The following is a 21,029-nucleotide window of genomic DNA, read 5'->3' on the forward strand; positions in this document are numbered from 1 at the left end:
AATTGTCTCAGTTAGAGCCCTTTATCCGAACGTGTATCCCAGCCTGGCCCATTTACTTTCCCCCCATATCTCCTTTAGCTTTAACGAGGCTCGTTAAGATCACAATAATATTCCACCCTCTAATTGCTCATCCCATTCAACAAATATGTGCACACTGCTTTTCGCATTATTTGATCCCTTATTTAGGAGGGGTGTGGAGAGGGAGGGGGGAGAGCCAGGGAGAAGGGGAAGTGCCGAGATTAGGAGTTGCAAAGATTAAAAAAAAAAAAAAAAAACACCACGCTTTTCCACCAGCCACCCTGCTTCCCTCCCCCCCGTGCATTTGGGCGAAGTGGTAAAAACCTTTCTTACGTACTCAGTAATGATTGGCAGGGCTGACAGTGATTGGCAGGGGCTGCCATGGCAACGCCACAACGACACTCAGAAGACCAATAGAAAAGCGAAACAAAATGTTTCAGTGCTGCACTCACTGTGGATTTAGGGGAGATATTATGAGGCTGTTGTCATTAGGGCGATTGCTGTTGAATCACTGAATCCTGACTCGGCGGCGGCGCGGGGCCGGGTGTGTGTGAGTGCGTGTGTGTGTGTGCGTGCGTGTGTGTGTGCGTGTGCGTGTGTGTGCCCCTGCGTGTGCGTGTGCCCCCGTGCCTCTATGTGGCTGTGTGTGCGTGTGCGGGTGTGGATGCGTGCGCGGTGCGTGTGCCCTTTCCTCCCTTCTTCCTCCCTTTCTTTCTTTTCTCCTTGATTTATCTCCCCCTCTCCCCGGTCATCCCATGGTGTTCAGGTCCCCGCTAGAGCTTTATCCCACCCATTTCTTCTTGCCAAACTTCGCCGCCGACCCGCACCACCGCTCCCTCCTTCTCGCCAGCGGCGGCGGCGGCGGCAGCGGCAGCGGCTCGGGCTGCAGCCCCGGGGCCGGCGGCGGCGGAGGCGGCAGCTCCCGGGCACCCCACGAAGAGTTGTCAATGTTTCAGCTGCCCACCCTCAACTTCTCCCCGGAGCAAGTGGCCAGCGTCTGCGAGACGCTGGAGGAGACCGGAGACATAGAGAGGCTGGGGAGGTTCCTCTGGTCGCTGCCGGTGGCGCCGGGGGCATGCGAGGCCATCAACAAGCACGAGTCCATCCTCCGCGCCCGGGCGGTGGTGGCCTTCCACACGGGCAACTTCCGCGACCTCTACCACATCCTGGAGAACCACAAATTCACCAAGGAGTCCCACGGCAAGTTGCAGGCCATGTGGCTCGAAGCGCACTACCAGGAGGCCGAGAAGCTAAGGGGTCGCCCGCTGGGTCCGGTTGATAAATACAGGGTGAGGAAGAAGTTTCCGCTGCCCAGGACCATTTGGGATGGCGAGCAGAAGACGCACTGCTTCAAGGAGAGGACTCGCAGCCTCCTGAGGGAGTGGTACCTGCAGGACCCTTACCCCAACCCCAGCAAGAAAAGGGAACTGGCTCAGGCCACGGGGCTCACCCCCACGCAAGTAGGCAACTGGTTCAAAAACCGAAGGCAAAGAGACAGAGCTGCGGCGGCTAAAAACAGGTCAGTGGGGCTGCGGGCCCGGCGCCGGGCCGGGGCTGGGCGGGGGGTGCGGGCAGCGCGCCTTCGCCTCCCCTTCCCTCCCCTCCTCTTCCTCACCGCCGCCGGCAGAATCCGGCCCCCGCGACCGGCCGGCCCGGGCTCCCCCGGCCGCCGCAGGGATGCGCGGCTCCAAAGTTGCCGCCGCGCCCCGCTCCCTGCTCGGGCTCCCCACGGGCTCCCGGGGCGCAGGCAGGGCGCGCCCCCCCCCCCCCCCCGGGCGTGGGCAGCTCCCCCCGGGCGCGGGAGCAACGGACGGAGCGGCTCTGGCGGGGGCAGCGCCCGGCCCTGGCCGCCTCCCTGCGCGCAGCCGGAGCCGCCGAGGCTTTGCTCGGGTTTTCGGCTTCCCTGCCGCCGGCACGGGTCTGGCGAGGCCCCCTCACCCGCTGCAGGGCCGAGCCGAGCCGTGCTATCGCGAGCGGGCTGCCGCAGAGCGGGCGGCTCCTCTCCAATTGTTCCTATTCCTCTGCGCGCTCCGCGGGACCTGCGCGCACACGCGCGCCCCGCAGCCTCTCGTCGCAGAGAGAAAAAGGGAGAAAAAGGGAGAAAAGCCCTGCGGAGATCGGGAAGCCTCTCTTTTCCCATCCCCGTCCCCCAGCTGGCTCCCCTTGGCGACCTGGCTCTCTGGCCGTGTGTTTCCCGTGCGGTTACGCTGGCATTTGTTTGCGCGTCCCTCGGTGTCTTTTTATTATTATTATCACCACTGCTGCTTTGCCATGGTAAAAGCCAGGCTCCCTGCTTTTAATTTCTTGCCTCCCCCTATAAAAGTTATTTTGCAAATGAAACTGGACCCTTAATCCGGCTCGCCACGCTGCTTTTATTTTAATTTAAGTTTGCTTACCACTGGAAGCGTGTAAACAAAACTTCTTGTTCTTTTAAATGCTGTCTCTTAAATTCCTCCTAATTATAGCGCTGGTGCTATTGATTCAAGATTCTGTAGGAGAAATGCAACCTAAAAGTGCCTGGCCATTTAATTTCCATTAAATGGAAAACAGATCAGTTTAGGACTGTAAATAAACACAAGTTGCCTACGGATGCTTTTGTTGACTCAACGCTGTTGACAGCAGATGAATGCACCAGGAATTGTAAATGGGAGAAAAATCAAAGACGCTGAAATTAGACAACTTAAAATATTGGGAAATGTAGAATAATCTGGCTACGCGTTTCTGTTCTTTACAGGCAGTTAAATAGAAAATACCCTTGCGAGAATCAGTGGAGTGAAAAGTGTATTTTGATTCACACTGGCAGTGCTAGTCATTATAGGTTGTGGCCGGCTGCTCAGTCCTGGACTTTTAGCCCCTTCCCCTTATCCCCGAATCCGGCCTTCTTTGGCTTCGAGCAGAATAAGCAGGCACAGAGCAATGCTCGCAACACGATAACGAACCTGGAAATTATTTATCGCCTCTTAAAAGAATATATAAACGTTCAACAGCGGTGCCCCTGAAGTGTTGAGACTGAAAGGACCAGCGCTTTAAGGCTCCTTTCGGCTTTCAGATGGCAAAGGGACTTAAATTTCGAGCGGAGACAAGCGCTGCGCTCCACAATCGCCTCTTTTCATTGCAGTCGTGGCGTCGCCTCCCCGGGACGGGACCTTCCCGGGGCCCCCCTGCCCGCAGGGAACTGCTGGCCCGGCCCGATGCTCGCCGAGCACCCAGAGCCGGGCCCGGGGCGGACCCCCCGGCCCTTTGCACCTTTGGGGGCAGCGGCTCCCGCTCGCAGCCCCCGTCCCTGCCAGGCCCGCAGGGCTCGGGGCCGCCGGCGGGAGCAGGGTGGGTGCCACGGGGGCAGCGGCTCGTCTTCTGCGGACCGCGGGGCTGTGAAATCGCCTCTCCCTGCCCCACGCCGGCCCTTAAAACCCCCAACCTCGCTGCTCGTACGGAGCTGGGCACCAGCGCATCTCTAGCGCCCGGACCGGGGATAAGGCACCGAGGGCCGGGGACCGGTGCTCGGCTCCCACCCGGGCTCCGTGGCCGCCGAGGGCTCCGCGGGCGAGGCAGCACGGGGAAGCAGCGGGGCAGGCCGTGCCGAGCAGTGCAGAGCTGAGCCGAGCCGAGCCGCGCCGAGCCGTGACACCGCTGTCCTAGGCGGGTCGGGATCGTGGCGGGTCGGGCGCCGTCCCCTCGGCGCGGCTGGCGTCTGAGAGGGGCTGTGCTGTTGTTTTGTCTCCCGGCGCGATGCAGGCTCCAGCACCAGGCGATAGGACAGAGCGGCATGCGGTCGCTGGCAGAGCCCGGCTGCCCGACACACAGCTCGGCCGAGTCTCCGTCCACGGCGGCCAGCCCGACCACCAGCGTCTCCAGTTTGACAGAAAGAGCCGAGACGGGCACCTCCATCCTCTCGGTAACCTCCAGCGACTCGGAATGTGATGTATGATATCGGAAAACAAACAAACACATCAGAAAAAAAAAATCCAAATCCAAACAACCAAGCACCCTCTCCCCGACCCGAGCAAAACAAAACGAGGCAACCTAGAATCAGGACACACACACGCATGCACGCACACACACAACGAGGAGGGAAGAAAAGGCCAAACCCGACCCAAACATAATAGCAAACAAACAGACAGGGATCAGAGAATCCACCACCACCACCGTCAGCCAACACCACCACCAAGAGATGGAGCTAAAACTTCAACAGTCACAAACGCTGGTGCTGCAGCAGGGGGGTGGGGGGGCGGCGGGAAATAATAATTATTATATATATAAAAAGAAAAAAAAAGGAAAAAAAAAACAAAGCAAAAGTGACAATTGTATTCTTTTTAGGACAAGCACGATTTCTCCTTTGCGCTTTTCCATGGACGCATTTCACCCACTTGCATGATGATGATGATTAAATTTGTATCTGGGAAAAAATATTCTCTATAGTAAAGGAAAAAAAACCAGAAAACAGACAAACAAATGCAAACTCCTATCGAATTTGTACAAAAAGCAAAAATAAAAAAAAATTAAAAAGGAACTCCTTGAAGAGGGAAATAACTAATGTTTATCGCCTTTTTGTTGGTCCTCTTTCTCTTTCTCTCTCCCTCTCCCTTTCTCTCTGTTTTTTTTTGTTTGTTTGTTTTGTTTTTTTAAGTCCAAGTGATGGTCCAGCCAAGATGCAATTTTCTGTTTTTTTGTTCAGCTGACAATCATTTTATTCGTAAGCACCTTTTTTTCTACACTTCTGTCACTGCCTGTGTGGGTACTGGTTATAAATGTGGAAAAAGAATAGTTATGACTGTAACAGATTTTTATTTTTATTTCAAAATTTTATATGAATTATGTATATCTTAATGATGCGGTCATTTTCCCAGTTTGTAATATATGTGTAGAAATGCTTGTATATGATATTTGCTCTACACTTTCTTTCTCCCCCCTCTCTCAGTCTATCTCCCTCCCACCCTTTCTCTCTCTCTCCTTTTTATTTTCCTTGACTCGGTGTTCCTTGCACAAACTTAGCTGTCAAGATCTGACGTGCTAGGTTTTCAAAAGGGACCTCAGCGATAGAAAAAAAAAAAAAAAAAGAAAAAAAAAAAGCTTAGGGTGCAACTGTAGTTATCTTATGCAAAAGCTATTTTGAGTATTTCATAGCAGCTTTGGGGGGTCTCTTCTTAAACTCCACGTAGGACGCTTAAACTATTGTTTCCTTAACTGCGTGTTTATCTATATGTACAAACTTTCTAAATCAAATACAGTATTCCATTTTCTTATCTACCCAGCGCTGTTGGTGTTTCTGTCCGCCACGGAAAAGCCTGCCCTGCCCGGCTCGCCGGGACCCCCGAGCGGATTCTGGGGGCACGCAGGGGCTGGAATTGCGCCGTGTCCCCTCGGGTCCCCTCCGCCACCGCGGGCTCCGGCGTTTTTCCCCGCGGGACTTTTTCATTTTTCTTTTGCTGTGGACTCCCAGCTTGAAAGGATTCCTCCGGCCGCCCGGCTGCGGGACCGGGTGTCTCCAGAGAGCGTTTAAGACATTTCGGGATTTGTTTTGTAGCTTTAAATGAAAACAAAAACATAAACTCCTCGCCCTAAGCGGGCTGCAGCTCCTCCCCTCGAACCCGGAGTATATTGTAATGTGCTGAAAGAAGCCTTTATTTGCATGACTAACAGTATTTCAGCATCTTTTTCTCTTTTTCTTTTTTTTTTTTTCCTTTTTTTTTTTTTTCATTAAAGTTTTGCTTTGCCCTGGGCAGATTATTCAGCCGTGAATTAAAGAGAGGTAAATTCTGAACTTGTTTTTACTTGAAAATACAATTTTGAAACTTACCAGGGATTTAGGGAGGAACGTGCCTGGAATTTCTTGACCATTTCCAAACTAATTCGGACTTCCGATCTACCTTTGTGTTGCCTGAGTCCTCTCCCCCTCTTCCCTCCTTCTCCTTTTTTGGGAAGTCCAAGCTAGGTTTATGAAAAGACTTAGGAAGCGCCTGGGCTTCCCCTCTCGTCCCCCCGCCCCGAGAGGCTACCTGGGGAGCCGGGGGAAGCCCCTAGGGTGTGAGAGCTTCTAGCAAGCCACTAATGGACAATTTTCAGGAATAAGCTGAAATGCAAATATGTTCCCGCACCCCCCTTTGCCCCCGAAGAAATGCCGCGTGCGTGCGCGACGCCCTTGCAGCGGGGCACGGCGGGGACGTGCCCCCCGTGGGACTCCCTGGCCGGGGCCGGGAGGAGCGGTAGGGGAGCCCACGAACCTCGTGTGTGTGTGTGTGTGTGTGTGTGTGTGTGTGTGTGTGTGTGTGTGTGTGTGTGTGTGTGTGTGTGTTGTGTATGTATGTGTGTAAGGGGGGGGGTCTCCTGAGCTGCCCTGCTCCGGGCCCCGGTGCCCCGGCTCGTCCCGGGGGCAGCACCCGCCGCCGCCCGCCCCGTCGGGGTTCGCTGCCTGGCGGCACCGGCGGGGCCGGTCGAGGTGGTTTAGAGGAAAATAACGCCCGGTTGTGCCAGGATGGGAATTGCTGGGGGCGGGGGGGTTGTATGTGGGGGAACAATAGCGCTCCAGTGTACCGCTGGGGTGGGAGAAGGGGGCTTAGGGCTTCCCCTCCCCCACGCGGCACTTAGAGGGGAGAAAAACACCCAGGAGGGGTGGAAAGGCTCCCAAATGATCGGCACCCACGCACGCGTGAGCTCGGGCTGCTCTTTCTCTCCCTCCGGCAGCCAAGGCCTGGAGACGAAGAGATCCCGGCCCTGAGAGTCACCCCGGGGCTCGGTCGGAAGGCGATCCGCGATGCTGCTGCGCTGGGGTTTTTGCCACAATATTTCTGCTCCGCGCTGGTAGGAGTGTCGTTCTCATCCTGCTTTATTTTTGACGGGCTGTAATACCTGAAAGGATTCAGAGGCGTGAAAGTTTGAGATTTTTTTTATTTTTTTGCTTTCCCTTCCTTCATTTTCGCGTCTGGAGGCTGCAGCTAGAAGGTGTCGAGCCGGCAGCAGCAACCCACCCCAGCTGAGCCCTACACCGCTGCCGCTGGCTTTTTCTCCCCTCCGATCAGGCCCCCAAAAGATCGCCCCGTCGTGCCGCGGCAGCTGGGGGAGGCCAGAGGTCGCCTTTAGCCTCCCTACGGATCCTCCGGGCCCGGGGCTCCAGCTCCCCCCGAGCAGGGCAGTTGCTTCCCTACCATAACCGCTCCCCCCCCCCCCCCAAAAAAAAAAAAAGGAAAAAACCTTCTGAGCCCAAAACTCGTTTGGCCGTGGCAGTTGTAGCAGGCCCACGGGGGGGATCTTTGAGCCCCCCCTCCCCGCCGAGCCTACGACACGCGTGGGGGGCGCACCCGGGCTGGGGGTGCCGAGGGCGAGGTTAATGATATGCTGGGCTCCGGAACGGGTAAATGATGTTGTTTTCGGATTTGCATTAAAAACCTGAATGGCTGATTGAGGTGTAAATCTCTGAAAAGCTGCGTTTAAGCCTCCTGGCCCACTAAGTCCGCCTGCCCTGGGAAGATAGGGCCTATCGAGCCCCGCGAAACCGGAGGGCCTGCCTCTTCCCCTCGCCTGGCCGATCGTTATCGACAGCACGAGTTTATTCTCGGCCGGTGATTAGGGTGAAATTACTCGGAAGCCCAAGTGCGGCTGGTCGATGCGGAGGCGAAGGCCCTGGGACAGGCGGCAGATGGCCGCAGCCCTGCTGCCGCCCCCCCCCCCCCCCCCGACGGCAGCGACCTGGGGCTGGAGCTCCCACCCGCGACCCCCGACGTGCTTGGACGGCTCCTGCCTCCGCACCCCCCCCTCGGCTCTCGCTGCCCAAGGGCAGCCCCCAGCCCACGGGCAGCTCCCCCCGATCCATTACAGCTGCCTCGCAGAGGGGCTGCGATCTGCTTGCCCGTTGCCCTTAATTTTTAGCATCCCCAGATGAGGTTGCTGCCCCGGCCCGAAGTGAAAAGAAAATGTGGACGTTGGTGCCCTGGTATTGCTCTGATTTCTTCGGTTAGCTGAGCACAACTTTCCATTCGTGTTTATTCATGCAGTTTCTTATTGAGCTCCACATCGCACTGGCCTGGATTCCGTGTGTAGGGAGAAGATAGACAAACACGGCCTTTTCCTAGAGCACACGAACACACACACACACTCACACGGGCGTGCACACACGCGAGTCCACAATGCCCCCGTGGCCTGTAGCTGCATCACCACCCTATAGAGAGAGCCCTGACACACACAAGTTTGTAGATGGAGTATAAAAAAGCAAGGGGGGAAATGAACCAAACCATCCAATTGCAGATGGAGAAAGCAAAGGGAGGGGAGAGAGAAAGAGTTGGGAAGAAAAAACACTGAGGATACAACCGATGGCCGGGCTAAGTATTCTGTTCTGGCACGGCAATAACAAAGGGCACGGGCTGTGGGGACAGAGCTACGATTAAATGATGCTAAAGGGTTTCTGTCTGGGGAAGCAAGTCTGTTCTGGCTTGTTTTCGGCGCTGGTCTTTTTTATTTGGAAAAGAGGTGTTTTCTGAGCAGTATGCTTCAAAGCGCCTCGGCACCTCGGGATCGGTGAGAGAAGCAAGATGCATAAGAGTAATGAATAAATAAAGGCTAGATGTAAATATCTGGAAGAGTGTGCTTTGAGTCGCCTTGCTGTAACCGAGAGGAAGTGTCAGGATCTGCTCCCCGTATGGCAGGCAGGTCCTTTGCTGAACAGGTCGAAAGAAAGAAGAAAACTACACTGGAAGTCAAGATTTACAATATCTAACGCCAGACTGCGAGTGACTTTAATTCCACTCCTAGCTACTAGAGGGAGGTTTAGCTCTACAGCAAATATTTGCTTTTCTGTCCCCATAGAAACATCATTAGGGGAAGTTCATTTAATAATAAGGTCAATTAAAGAGTATTTTTCAATGAGTGGAGGAAAAATTGCTTTCCTACTGGAATAACCTCTCCAGCAATACCTGGCAACAACAAAGTAGTGCTGCAGTGTACCACAGCACGCTGGTTTGTGAACGGGCCCAGAGGGGTGCGTGTGTTTGGGTGGGTGGGTGGCTGTGCACGAACACGTGTGAGCTCCCACGTCCACGCAGCGTGGCTGTGTGCACATGCTGCTGAGGTGGAGTCTTTGTGTACAACATACACACATGCACGCTCACATATGTATGGGGACACACGTACACATAGACATGTGCATGTTTTCGGATTAAAGTAGCTCTTGTAATGTCTTGTAGAACACTGCATATTCCCCTTTAATATCTAAATAGGTCAGTAATGTAGTTCAATAACATTGGAGGTGCCCGTATATTCTCTCTCTTCAGCCTGTGATAAAACATTCTTTAAGACTATTGGGATTTTACACTGTAATTCTATTAAATAGTAATTGAAGGGTCGCGAGAGGCTATGATACAGGATCAGCAGTGTGTAAGCTGTCCGTTTGAACTTTAATTTGGAATCATAGGCAGATGGGATCACGGCCTCTTTGTGGTGCTTGCAGATTTAAAACTAGCCGGCACATGGAGGAGGAGAAAAAAAAACAAAAACAAAAAAAAACAAAAAAACTGCAATGCAGATTCATTCATTAAACATGAAAGGTTAGTGGAAGAGAGGATAAACGTTTAGACGTCTAGGTAAATACTGAAATATTCTTTCCTCCCGTCGCTTCCCTCCTACAGTAACCCCCAAGTATCTCAGTTACCGATTTTCCATTGTTATTACAAATTACTTTCCTTTACATCCCCAGTGGGGATAAGTGTACCTGAACGACTTATTTATACCCGAATCACGGTCCATCTGCGAAACTTTTATTCCACTTTCGGCCTGGGGGAAGCCAGCTTTATTTTCTTATTTACCCTTCCTCTGTCTCTCCCCTGCGCCTCGTTTGACTCCTTTTAAAGCCGTCTCCTTCAGAGGGGTGCCGGAGCCAAGCCCGGTGCCGAGCTGCGGGCACAGCAGAAGGGAAGGAGCTGTTTGCAGCTTAAAGGGATAAAAGAGCGCCCTGTGAATTGACCTCCCCTAGCCGGAAGGCGAGCGGTAAAAGCGATGCTCTGCAGGGGGAACCGCGGGTGCTGAGCGCGGACGGGGGTCGTGGGCGCCTCCGTGGGCACGTCCGTGGGCACCTCCGTGGGTGCCCGTCCGTGGGTGCATTTTGGCCAACTCTTAGGCCCGAAGCCGGTGTAGTTCCATCTTATCTGAAAACAAAAGACTTCCCAACTGCGAGTCAGATCCTCCTCCCCGCCCCCCCCGCCCCGGCTGTATCGTATTAAAAAGGAGCTTTCATTGTTTATTTCTAAATATTTGTGAAGCAGACAGTGGATGGGTTAACCTAATTAACACATCCGTACTGTATATGCGTGGACCAAACGGTAGAGCGGATTTCTAATGCGATGGTTGAATGTGATAGTCATTTCTGTGTTACAGGAGATTACAGCAACACTGGAGCATTTCCAGATTGTAGATGGTTTTAGATGTTGAATTTCCAGATGAGTATTTACCATCATAACTAATTTAAGACCATTATTAAATAGAAATTCTCAGCAGGGCTCTTTAATGATGGAACACGTTACTAATTACAGAGTTTACGCTCTGTTTTGGCTAAGCAGTCTAGAGGGATGGGATTGTGCTCTGCATGCAAAGCCAATATTACTAACGAGGAGGCATCATACCCCTAACATTTCAATCATATTATTAAAGAAAGCCACTTCTTGCCTTATCTGGGAGAAGAGAGAGCGACAGCGATTTGCTTACCGGGCTCCCAGCCCCTGGAAAGAGCCGGAGTCGGGAGCAGCATCTCCCCCCTGCCGTCCTCCCCCCCGGCAGCGGCGGGCAGCCTGGGCCCGCTGCCACCAAAAGGGCCTCGGGGACAGAGGCGGGGGGGAGCTCCCCAGCGAGGGCTGCCCCTGTCCCGCTCCCCGCAAAAGCCACAGACAGGCAGTCCGCTGGGGCGGCCGCACAAAGCCGGGCGAGGGGCGCGGATTTGGTGGGACAACCCCCCCCCCCCCATATTCTCCCCCGGTGACGGCGGGTCCCTGTGTGCGGGTGCTCACGTCGAGGCGTGGGGCTGCGCCGTCGGAAGGAAGAAGGGAGCCGGCCTACGGGCCAGGGGCTCCCGGCCTCGAGCCCCCTGCCCTGCCCCGCCAGGAGCCGGGAAGTGGCGCCGCCCGGCCCGGCCTCGTTCAGCCTCCGCGGCTCAGCCTCCGCCGGGCCTCCCGAGCCTCCCCGCCGCTGTCCCCCGGGTCAGGCTGCACGTGCGGCTCGGGCACTCCGCTGCCCTCGCCATTGCTTCGCAAATACAATAGCCCTGCAGACTGTGAGGCTCCCTAGAGCCAGTGCTTATTTACTCATCTCCGACGTGGGCCACCTAAAATTACATTTAGTTTCCCCTGACAATGGCAATTTTCTCCTTCCCCACCCACTTCCCAGCCCACCTCCCCCCTCTCTCCAGGTTACGGAGCACGCTGTTGCGCTCAGCCCCGGTGTCAGTGCCGGATTTTCGTTGCCCTTGAAAGGACGACAGACTGCTCTCAGCCTGTTCTCATTCTCGCTATCCATTAATGTATTTGATCCGGACGATTAATAAGTACCGAAGACAGGTTTGCAATAACCTGCTATTACGTTCAATGGCAGCTTTGCCCGCGTACAGACTTTTTGGATTGGCTCGCTCGCTCTGCCTATCTTTAAAAGGTGCATTATCTCTCCTTTCTGCGGATATACGCACGTATATATATCCACAGGAATACACAAACGCATTTCCTCTTTATACACACGCACGTACTTGCAAACGCGGGTTCTTGTTTTCCACTTTTCCCCCCAGCGTGGCATTACAGAGCGCACAGAGCAGGGACACAGACCAGCGGCCGGGGGCTGGAGAGGCTTTTCCCTCTCCTTCTCTTTTCAAGAACCCTTTCGTGCCATCTAACCACCAACCCGAACATAACATGTCGGCGTGGATTTGAGGGAAATTAAACTGTCTTCCCCCGCCGTGTGCTTGCGAGGCAGACCGCGGTAACTGCTCCAAAGGGATCCTCCCGGTTTTGCTGCAGCGGCTCTCCTTCCATAACCGGGGCGCTCGCTGCAAGCCCGGCACCGGCGCTGGGGCCTCCCGGTCTCCGGGACCTTCACCTCGACGGGGCGGCCCGTGCCGTGCCGTGCCGAGCCAAGCCGTGCCGTGCCGGGCGGGGAGCCCGTGAGCGGAGGGAAGCAGCGCCCGGGCCGCCCCGGGCGACACCTGGAGGCGGGCAGGAGGCGTGGGGGGCCTCCGGGCCCCCCTGCCGTGCCGAGCCAAGCCGTGCCGAGCCGTGCCGGGGCTCTGCCCCCTCCCGAGCCGGGCCTTCCCATTTCCCTCTTGGCCCGGGCGCCGTGGCCCCGCCGGGCCCCGCTCCCGCCGCCACCGACGGCGCCTGAGCCCGTTTGGAAAGTGACTCATTCTGTAAATAATCTTTGACGTCCCCACAAAGCCGCCCTCCGAGAGGAGTTTATTAGCACGGAGCCATTAAAACAGATGTCATGTTAGCTTCCCCGTGACATTTGGGTGACACATCTCTCCCGATGAATTGCTAATTGTCTCCCCGCCCGCAGTAAACATCCCGCTCCATTGTCTGCGCTCAGGAGAGTTGCTGCCGCAAAACGCGGTCCTTCGCCGCTGGGGAGACCTCGCTGGGAGCCTCTTCTCCTGCCCCAGCCGCTGTCCTTCCCGCACGGCTCCCACATCCCCTGCCTCCCCGGGAGCCCCCGTCCGTTCCCTGCACCTGGCGGGCCCGGCACGGCACGGCTCGACGGACCCTGCTCCTTCCTCGCCACATCTTTCCCGCCGTGGCCCTGGAGCACCCCCGGCCCCCTGTGTCCCCTGCCGGCCCGGCACCCTGCCTTTCCTTCCCCGGCTCCCCCTCAACGTTTCTTTTTCCTGGAACAAAAGGTGTGTGCGGCGGGGTGTGGGGGGGAGCTGCCAATTTGCAGCGCAGCGCAGGCACGGCGGTGACATATGTCATGTTCTGGAGACTTCGGATGCGAAAAGCAGGGGTGTGCATCGCCGAGCAGTCCCCTCCTCGTCCCCCGGTGGAGGCAGTCGGAGGAAACCGTCCAAAGGCTCGGCGGGGATGAGGCGCAGCAGCCCTGGGGATGAGCTTCCAGCTGAGCGGCTGCCTGAATGCGCCCCGCCGATGTACAGAGGGTTTCATATTCATAGCCCTTGCCTGTACATTGACACATAATCTCTCGCCCTTGTTAATTCTCAAAAGATACAGAGATAACTAATCCTCCCAGATAGATAGACACGGGCAGATTACGTGAGTGCAATCTATCTATCTGTCTGGGTATCCACACACACCGGCAGGCGTAAAGCGATTTTACAGGGTTTTCTTCCAGAGCACTACACAGAGGTAAGCAGGCGCAGAGCCCGACCTACCAGAAATGCAGAAATATTCCGTGAGGGTAGGCATATGCTTCTCCCTCAGACATTTGGAGCTACCTTGCGTTCTAGTTTTCACGTAACGGCACTCACTGTCTCTCCCTTTCCTTCGCAACAACGTGCCTGAGTTATACGCGAACACAGCTCTCCTTAGAGAAGAAAATTATGGAAAGAGAGAGAGGGAGGCGGAAGACCAGGTAGAGATGGAGTCTTTAAAAAAAAAAAAAAAAAAAGCAGCGTTTGAAATGATTTAGCTGCTGGATAAAGAAACCTATTTGGCATAAACTGAGATAAACTGAGACATTATTTTGATTACCCCAAAGCGCACCCGTTCTCACGCCCGCCAGCATTTGCAGCGAGAGTTACCTGGGCTCAGCTCGCTTTGGCGTTGGCTTTGTTCTGATTTTTAGCATAGATCTTTTGTGGATGACAGTCGCAAAACAAAGCGGTCCTGGGATGCTTGCTAAATCTCCCCCCGGGGGTGCCGAGCTCCTGCCTGCCCCCAGCTCGGGGGTGCTCCCCCCCGTTCCCCGTGGGGCCAGCGCCCGTCCCCGCAGGCTGCTCTAGGACCGGGCTCCCAGAGCGGCTGAGTTTGTAAATGCCGTGGCTGGGGGGGTACAGAGAGGAACGGGGGGCACAGAGAGGAACGGGGGGACAGCAGCTCCAGGAGGCGCCGGGAGCGCGCCTGGCGGGGGCGCGCCCGGCGGATCGGGCACCCCGGGGGCTCCTGTGGCACCCCACTCCGCGGTGCCTATTAGATGTCATTGTCTTACAAATGAAGAGACACCGCTACCATCAGAATGATAACAACGCACTTCTTGAAAACGCGAGTCTCTTTTAGCGGGTCGCCAGAGGCAACGGGGCTTTTAGCGCTAAAATCGGATTCCTCCCGCTTGCGACTTCCCCGTGTCCTGATGTCCTGAAACTGTCCGTCCTATCTGTAATCTTTGTTCTGCTATTAGCAATACAATACGCATTGATCTGCACAGGAATGATCCCGGATGAATTAGTTCCACAAGGGCTCTCCCCCGAAAAAGGGTACACTCGCTCTGCTCCGCACATGCGGCAAGTTTTCTCCTTGTCTGGAAACTGCAGTTTTCGGGGGGGAGGAGAGGGGAGGAAGGTGGAACGCGGCACTTTTTCACTGAATCTGGGTCACTAGAAGAAGGTAGCTCATGCTCTCTTGCCAAGACTCTTCCCTCCGGCTAATGACTTTGTCTGGTACTAGTGAAGTCACTAAGACTTGTTTTTATCTGCAGGTCCAGAGCAAATGTTGAAGAATCCTCGGATTTTGCATCTCTCTGCTGCGGCTGTCAATGACTCAGGCGCTCACTCTGAGAATTACCGTGTGTCAGAGGGGAAACAGCTCACTGCAGACAAATGGGGACTGCGTATTAGGAAACAGCTTTCCGAGCTGCATTGTTCAGACCGATGCTTACTTCTCCCATTACAAAATCGAGATGCTCCTCGGTCTCATCTAACACGCTAGCGGTACACCTCGAGAGGGGAGAAGAAAGTCCGAAGAACTGAAGGCTGGAAAACGCAGACAGGAAACAAGCCACATCTCCCCTCCAGAATAAAAACCTTCTCACCAAAATAAAGCACGAAATAGAGCCCGAATCTATATGTAATCAATACTGATCTGGAACCAATCTGTTCCTGGCTGGCTGCGTGCGGATCCCAGGGCTGCAAGTGCTTGTGATTACATGGAGTGGGAGGGTCATTTTCTAACAAGGGTGCTCACTGTATCTGAGCTCCAAATTATCCAGAGAGGACAGATGGCCCTTCTGATCTTATAATGAGAGCAGGGAGTGATTATCAGTCTGAACCAAAAAAATGATGCTCTGCTGACATATTTTCACAGTTCTAAAATCTGTGCTTGCACTTGTGCCTCGCTTCATATCCCTCTTCGTTTAAATTAAGCATCGTTGGGGATTTTGGAGGACTGTGTGAAATCCGTTTATTTATCTCTGTCTGTGCGTCTCTGCCTCTCTCTCCATGTATCTATCTAGGACATGTGTACAGACACAAAACAAAGGAAAGCAAAAGGTCACTTCACAGGAACTCTTAAGCCAAATCACGCTTGGCAAAATATTTATATATAAATATATTTGCCAATAATTAAGAAGCCCAGCTGCCTCCCGGATGCCTAGATTTTATGCTTGCTTCTTGGCAGTTTTCTGGAGCTGTTGCATTCCATCTAATTACTGTAACACACGGGTTGTCAGCCCAGACTCGAGCTCCTATATAAAAAAAAAAATTGATACTTGTGTATGTACACATATATACAGATCTATTTGATTCACGTTTTATTTTATTTTATTTTATTTTATTTTTTTCAGAAGTATCTGTGGCAGAGAGTAGAATCCCCCATGGAGGACAAATAAACTCATGATGGATGAGGAGGTATTTCTTTTGCAGCAGAATGCTGCAACTTCTCAGCCTAAAAATAGTGTTAGTTCGCCTCTATTCAGAATAGAAAGCGATGCAAGGAGGCCCAGGGAAGTTTCCAACATAGCTCTGGAGACTGCCAGGAGTCAGATCTCCATCCCTCCCCTGTTCAAATCTCTCAGAGGTGAGCTCGCTATTGCAAAGAAGTTTGGTCAGTTCAAACAAATTAAATCAGGGGACTGTTCAGTGGTTGCACAGTCATTTCACTCTCTTATTTGCACTGTAATATTGCTTTACCCTCTAATTGCCACATATACTTTTCACTCTCCAAATATGAAAGACAAATATTGAATCCATTTAAACTTGTACAGTGATAAGGCGGAACGGGCGCGAGAGGAGAGCATTTTCGGCGTGTTCATGCTGCCATCTACTGGTCACACAACTGTCAGCGACTTCCTAGTGTCAAAACTTTTTCGTACTTTCAGAGAGAAGAGGAAAAGGTCTACGGCAAACGATGGGTAATGCAGCTCGATAATGTCGCCAGTAGGTCTGGGTGGTCGCCACGCCACTCATTTTAAGAACAGGAATGGCTCCTTTTTCTTCACCGGAGCTATACTCCCTGCCCAGAGCTAAGCTATAAGGAACCTTTACAAACATCAGCTCTAAATATAAGGTGATTTTGTGCAAAGAAGTCTGGATATTTTTTTATTTTTCATGCCAAGAGATTCCAATAATGTATTCCCTGTAGACTGTTTGATTTGCAGAAACTAACAAACAAACCCCCATGTTTCAGATACCCTGTATGATTACCAATGCCATAATTAACGGCAGCTAGTCTCAAAGTTTCCCACCTGAATCCCACTCCAAACCATGCCATGAGGTGTGCCATACTACTTAAGTAACAGCACTGTGACTTAGTCTGTATTTTGTCAACTCTTTCTGTAAAGTGCCTTGTTTTTATAGCAGAGGTGCTTTCCCTGAGGTATCATCTCATATTATTGTCTGTTTGTTTCCAAACGACTGCTGATTGATTTGAAATAATGACACCATCTAGTAATTTTATCCCATGGTGTACATAAATGACTCCTTCAAGGACAGTGTATTAGGAGAAATGTGTAGAGTAATACTTAACATTTCCACCTGTAGATTGTCCGGGTCAGAGCCACAGAGACCTTAACTATTAAGTAACTAATTACTAGTTAACTAATTGTTAATTAACTAATTACTGAGGTTCGAGCTAAGCTCCAGTAAAACCATCACAGCACCCTGCAGGTGCTCACTGTATAGCACAGGTGCTCATTGTATAGCAACTGCCTCTGTTCTGAGGGAATCAAGCAGCTTTGGGCCCAGCAGACACCTCAAGTGAAGCACCAATTTTCAGAGTCTACCCACAGAACCTCACTCAGGGGACATTGATTTGTCCTCTTAAAAATACTGCCATCTCCATGGCCTCTTAGGACATGAGAAAAGTGGGTAACTGATTCTTACTGCAAACCAGGTAGGGTATAACCAGAGTTAACTGTTCAAAATCTTTTAATTTCCATGTGACAGTAGCCTGAATTAAGGAGGGGATTCCTGACTGAGAGCATTGACTGGACAGGCTGCATCCCCCTACAGCGGTGACTTACCTAAGTCTTAAGCAGTGACTTACCTAAGGTCTGTAATGCCTTAGGTTTTATCTTTTGGAGACAGGTTTCTTTGGAAGCATTTCTGAGTTGCCTGACCTGCTCTATTCGTAATTCTGTCTGACTGGTTTAGCCACCCTCCTGCTCAATCTCCTAGCTCCTGTGGCACGTGTCCTTTGGTACCAACTACATGGTGTTCACGACATATAAGCAGAGGAGTGGTCCAGTGCGAGGTATTTGAGGCACTGAGCAGGAAAACATGGCCTTCATGAGCCAACAGAAAGGCACATCCCTCTCTCTGAGGTCTCTGTGTGTCACTCCATCTTTAAGTGCTGCTTGTTTCTGATTAAGCAATATGGTGCTAGCCGCACCTGTGTGAAGCAGCTGTGACAGCTTTCGACTCCTATGAGACTTTGGTCTAGCTAGCCACTGTGGGAAGGTACTTGACATCTGCTTTTCTTTTACTGCTGATAGCCTGAGTTTCAACATCTGTGGAGATTCTCTCTCAGCATATTTGAACAGCATCATTATACAAACAGAACACTATATTTAAAAGAATTTAGCAGGACTCCTGACAAAATGTGATATATTTGTGGTACATTCTGCTTGTGTGACATCCACAGTGTGTTATCCACAACTGCTCTGATCCATGATCATTGTTTTTTAATCCAATAGTCACTTTCACTTATACTTGCAAAATGCACTAACACACTATGATAGACAGCTGTAATGCAGCATAGACTAGCTGCGCACATTTAACCTGTGTGCTGCTCTCAAATACCTGTGCTTCATAGGTGGAACAGATGGCTGTAGATGTTACATGATATCTCTAGTTAAATGCCTCTCTGCACATGAGAAAGCTATTTTTGGGCATTATAACATATGATCAGATGGGTCCTCTGTGCCTGAGATGCAAGCTTGGTCTCTGGACGGAGAGCACAGCTGAGGCATTTTCTCAGCTTGAGCTGGGGTAGATGAGAAAGGTTTGTGTCATTTTATAATTTTGTATCCGAATGATTCAGAAATCATGGCAATGGGGTCTGTGTTCAGACCATTGTCTAGTTTTATTAAACATAGATTATTTTTATTCAAGGGAATCATCCAGAATTTCGTATAAGTGAAGACATCATGAGGGATTCTGAAAAGCCCAGTGGAAAAAAGGATGCTATTGTTGTTTTAAATAATGTTCAACATATGACACAGTGAAACATAATGAGCAGTCTGAACATCTTGCTGCATCTCTAATTCATAGTAATATAATTCTTTTTTTCCAAGATGGTTTGCAGTACTTCTTGTGCTAACATGTAAGTGATACTTTTATGTCAATTGATGCCTACAATACAACATAATTAGAAGATTTCAAAACTGAGGGATTTTATTCTACAGAAAGGTTAACATTTCAAACTTTTCTCTCATGACATCAAAAAGGCAAAATTCTGAAATTTTAGATACCCAGGAATATATATGTGACCTATCAAAATATTCCATTTTAGTAAGGCTGGAACACTTCTTGCTGTTATGGCTTTCTTTTGGCTTAATAATTTTAAATTTTCTACTCTGTTAATCTGAAATACAAAATCAAAGGGAAGCACTTCTACAACTTAGAAATGAAATATTCCAATATTCTTTGCAAATTTCGGCAACCAGTTTTGAAATTGACAAATTATAACATTTTTTACTAGCTCTAATTACTAGATAATAAAGTGGATAGAAGGATTGGAGACTGTTCTACAAAATAATCATTTACACTGAAACTGATCACTCATTATGATTTATGTGCTGAAATTTGTGTTTAAATTATGAAATGGGAACTTACATTTAACTTAAATAGTATTCAGAGGAGAACTATTGAGATATTGAGATCTTAAGAACTCCTTAAGCATTATCCTGTGTAAGTTGAGATTCCTACAATCAGATAAAGCACAATGGAGCCAACAATATTTATTTCTCTTATTTATTTTGTTTTGAAAAGAGGAAAACAGTATCCTGTTTACAGTATTACGTGCTTCTAGGTGTTTAAAATTAAATTGAATTTGGATAAACAGCAGCTTTGCCATACACCTTCACACATAAGTTGAAAACCCTACTCCTGGTATTGAGCATCTATTTAGGAATGACTAATGCTTCCCATGTAGATCTGGCCTACACAGTGTTCAGCTGGGAGTCTCGTTCCAGGGAAGATGCAGTTAAACAGTACATCCTAAAGAATCATCTGCTTGAGAGTCAGGTTTCTAAACCCCTTGTGGAGTTGCATACCCTGATGCATAACTGCTCAAGTGCTTGAAAACTTTTCTGCACCATTCCCTCCAAACTATACTCATAGAATTTAAACATTTTTCTGTCCATTCACCTGAACTAGATCTGGTGAGCTACCTTCCTCTTTGATCTTTTCCTGTGCTTTTACCAGTGGGAAGCATAAAATGAAGCCTGCCTTTCATAGGGGACCAAAGCATATCTGTGCTAAATTTGATGCTGCGGACTGAATAGATTAATTCTGAATGAATGCCAGTCTTGCCCTGGTGATATGCACTTTCATAAAATACTCCATGGCCCATCTCCCCTTCTAATATATTGAAGTGACATATTTTCTGGTCTCCATTGGCTTCTGGTAGGACTAATTTAGTCCTAGCAATCATAAGTGGTATAGGAAATACTGTGCATTTTAGAACAGAAATTTTGACATGACACAAGTTAGACCTTGTTGAGCAATCTGAATAATTGTGTGTTTTATGGCTTTCAGATGTTCTTGCTTCAGCACAAAGGTCCACAAATATTTAGAATAGGGAGTCTATGGCCCATTTATGGCTATTTTATGTAGCATTGTTTTTCTTTACTGGTGTTTTCTGTCATGTATGACTGCAGCATTTTAGTTTTCAAGTAGGAAATATTTGTATTTCTGTCTATCGAGCTTCTTGTATCACAGAAGCATTGAGCTGATCAGAAGATGAACTCTATTTTAATACCTACAAACTGGAAGTCATCAACAAAGATTAGCTGGAGAAAAATAAAGAAATAATCTATGACAGCGTTGAGAATGATTCCCAGAATTTTAAATACTTGTTAAAGGCTTTGCTGTATTTCACTTCAATAAACATCATGCTCCAGTTACTACTTGAAACCATAGGGGCATTATCCTGTGCAGCACTTATCAATATTTTAACATGTGAAAGTCAAATGATGTTGAAACATTGAACTATATTTCCATCTGTGCAAGCTAAAATGGTACAAATGCATCCTGTGTAATGGAATACTACATCCCTAGTTACTTTCTTACAAGTGATACCTGATTCCTCTGTATTTTCTGTAGTTGTTTCCATTGCTCTGATGGTGCCCAAAGGAAGACTGTTCTTTAAAATTAAAGTTTATAACATTTAAGTAGTGTTTATCCAACCTGCTTTAAATCCATAGAAAACAAATGCTTGGAACATGTTATCAAAATTGATAACTAAATTTCAGTTGCCCTTGCCTTAATACTAAATGTGCCTTTGTGCATGCATTTATTTTTTTTGCATGGAAACAGGTATTGGTACCAAAATTGACCCTGAGAGTAGCTAAAGCATGTAGCAGGGAAGAGCAGAAATACATTTTTCCTGTGAGAAATTCTGGGAGCTTGTGCCCACTGGAAAAAAATGATCTGCATTGTTCATATA

At 50.4% G+C, this 21,029-nt stretch overlaps 1 protein-coding gene across 2 annotated transcripts; it reads left to right on the top strand.

The window, feature by feature from the left end:
* Positions 1 to 452: 452 nt before the first annotated feature.
* On the top strand, positions 453 to 5,265 carry SIX3 (SIX homeobox 3). 2 transcript variants are annotated; one of them, XM_080585087.1, is made up of 3 exons: positions 453 to 1,537; positions 3,754 to 3,913; positions 4,336 to 5,265. In XM_080585087.1, the coding sequence occupies exons 1-3, from the start codon at positions 774 to 776 to the stop codon at positions 4,435 to 4,437; spliced, it is 1,026 nt and encodes a 341-aa protein (XP_080441213.1). In that variant the 5' UTR covers positions 453 to 773; the 3' UTR covers positions 4,438 to 5,265. The 2 variants fall into 2 exon arrangements, with proteins under 2 accessions (XP_080441213.1, XP_080441212.1); XM_080585086.1 differs by having other exon boundaries at positions 3,754 to 5,265.
* The last annotated feature ends 15,764 nt before the right edge of the window (positions 5,266 to 21,029 follow it).

This window comes from Anser brachyrhynchus (genome assembly GCF_964034855.1).
Source record: "Anser brachyrhynchus genome assembly, chromosome: 3".
NCBI lineage: Eukaryota > Metazoa > Chordata > Aves > Anseriformes > Anatidae > Anser > Anser brachyrhynchus.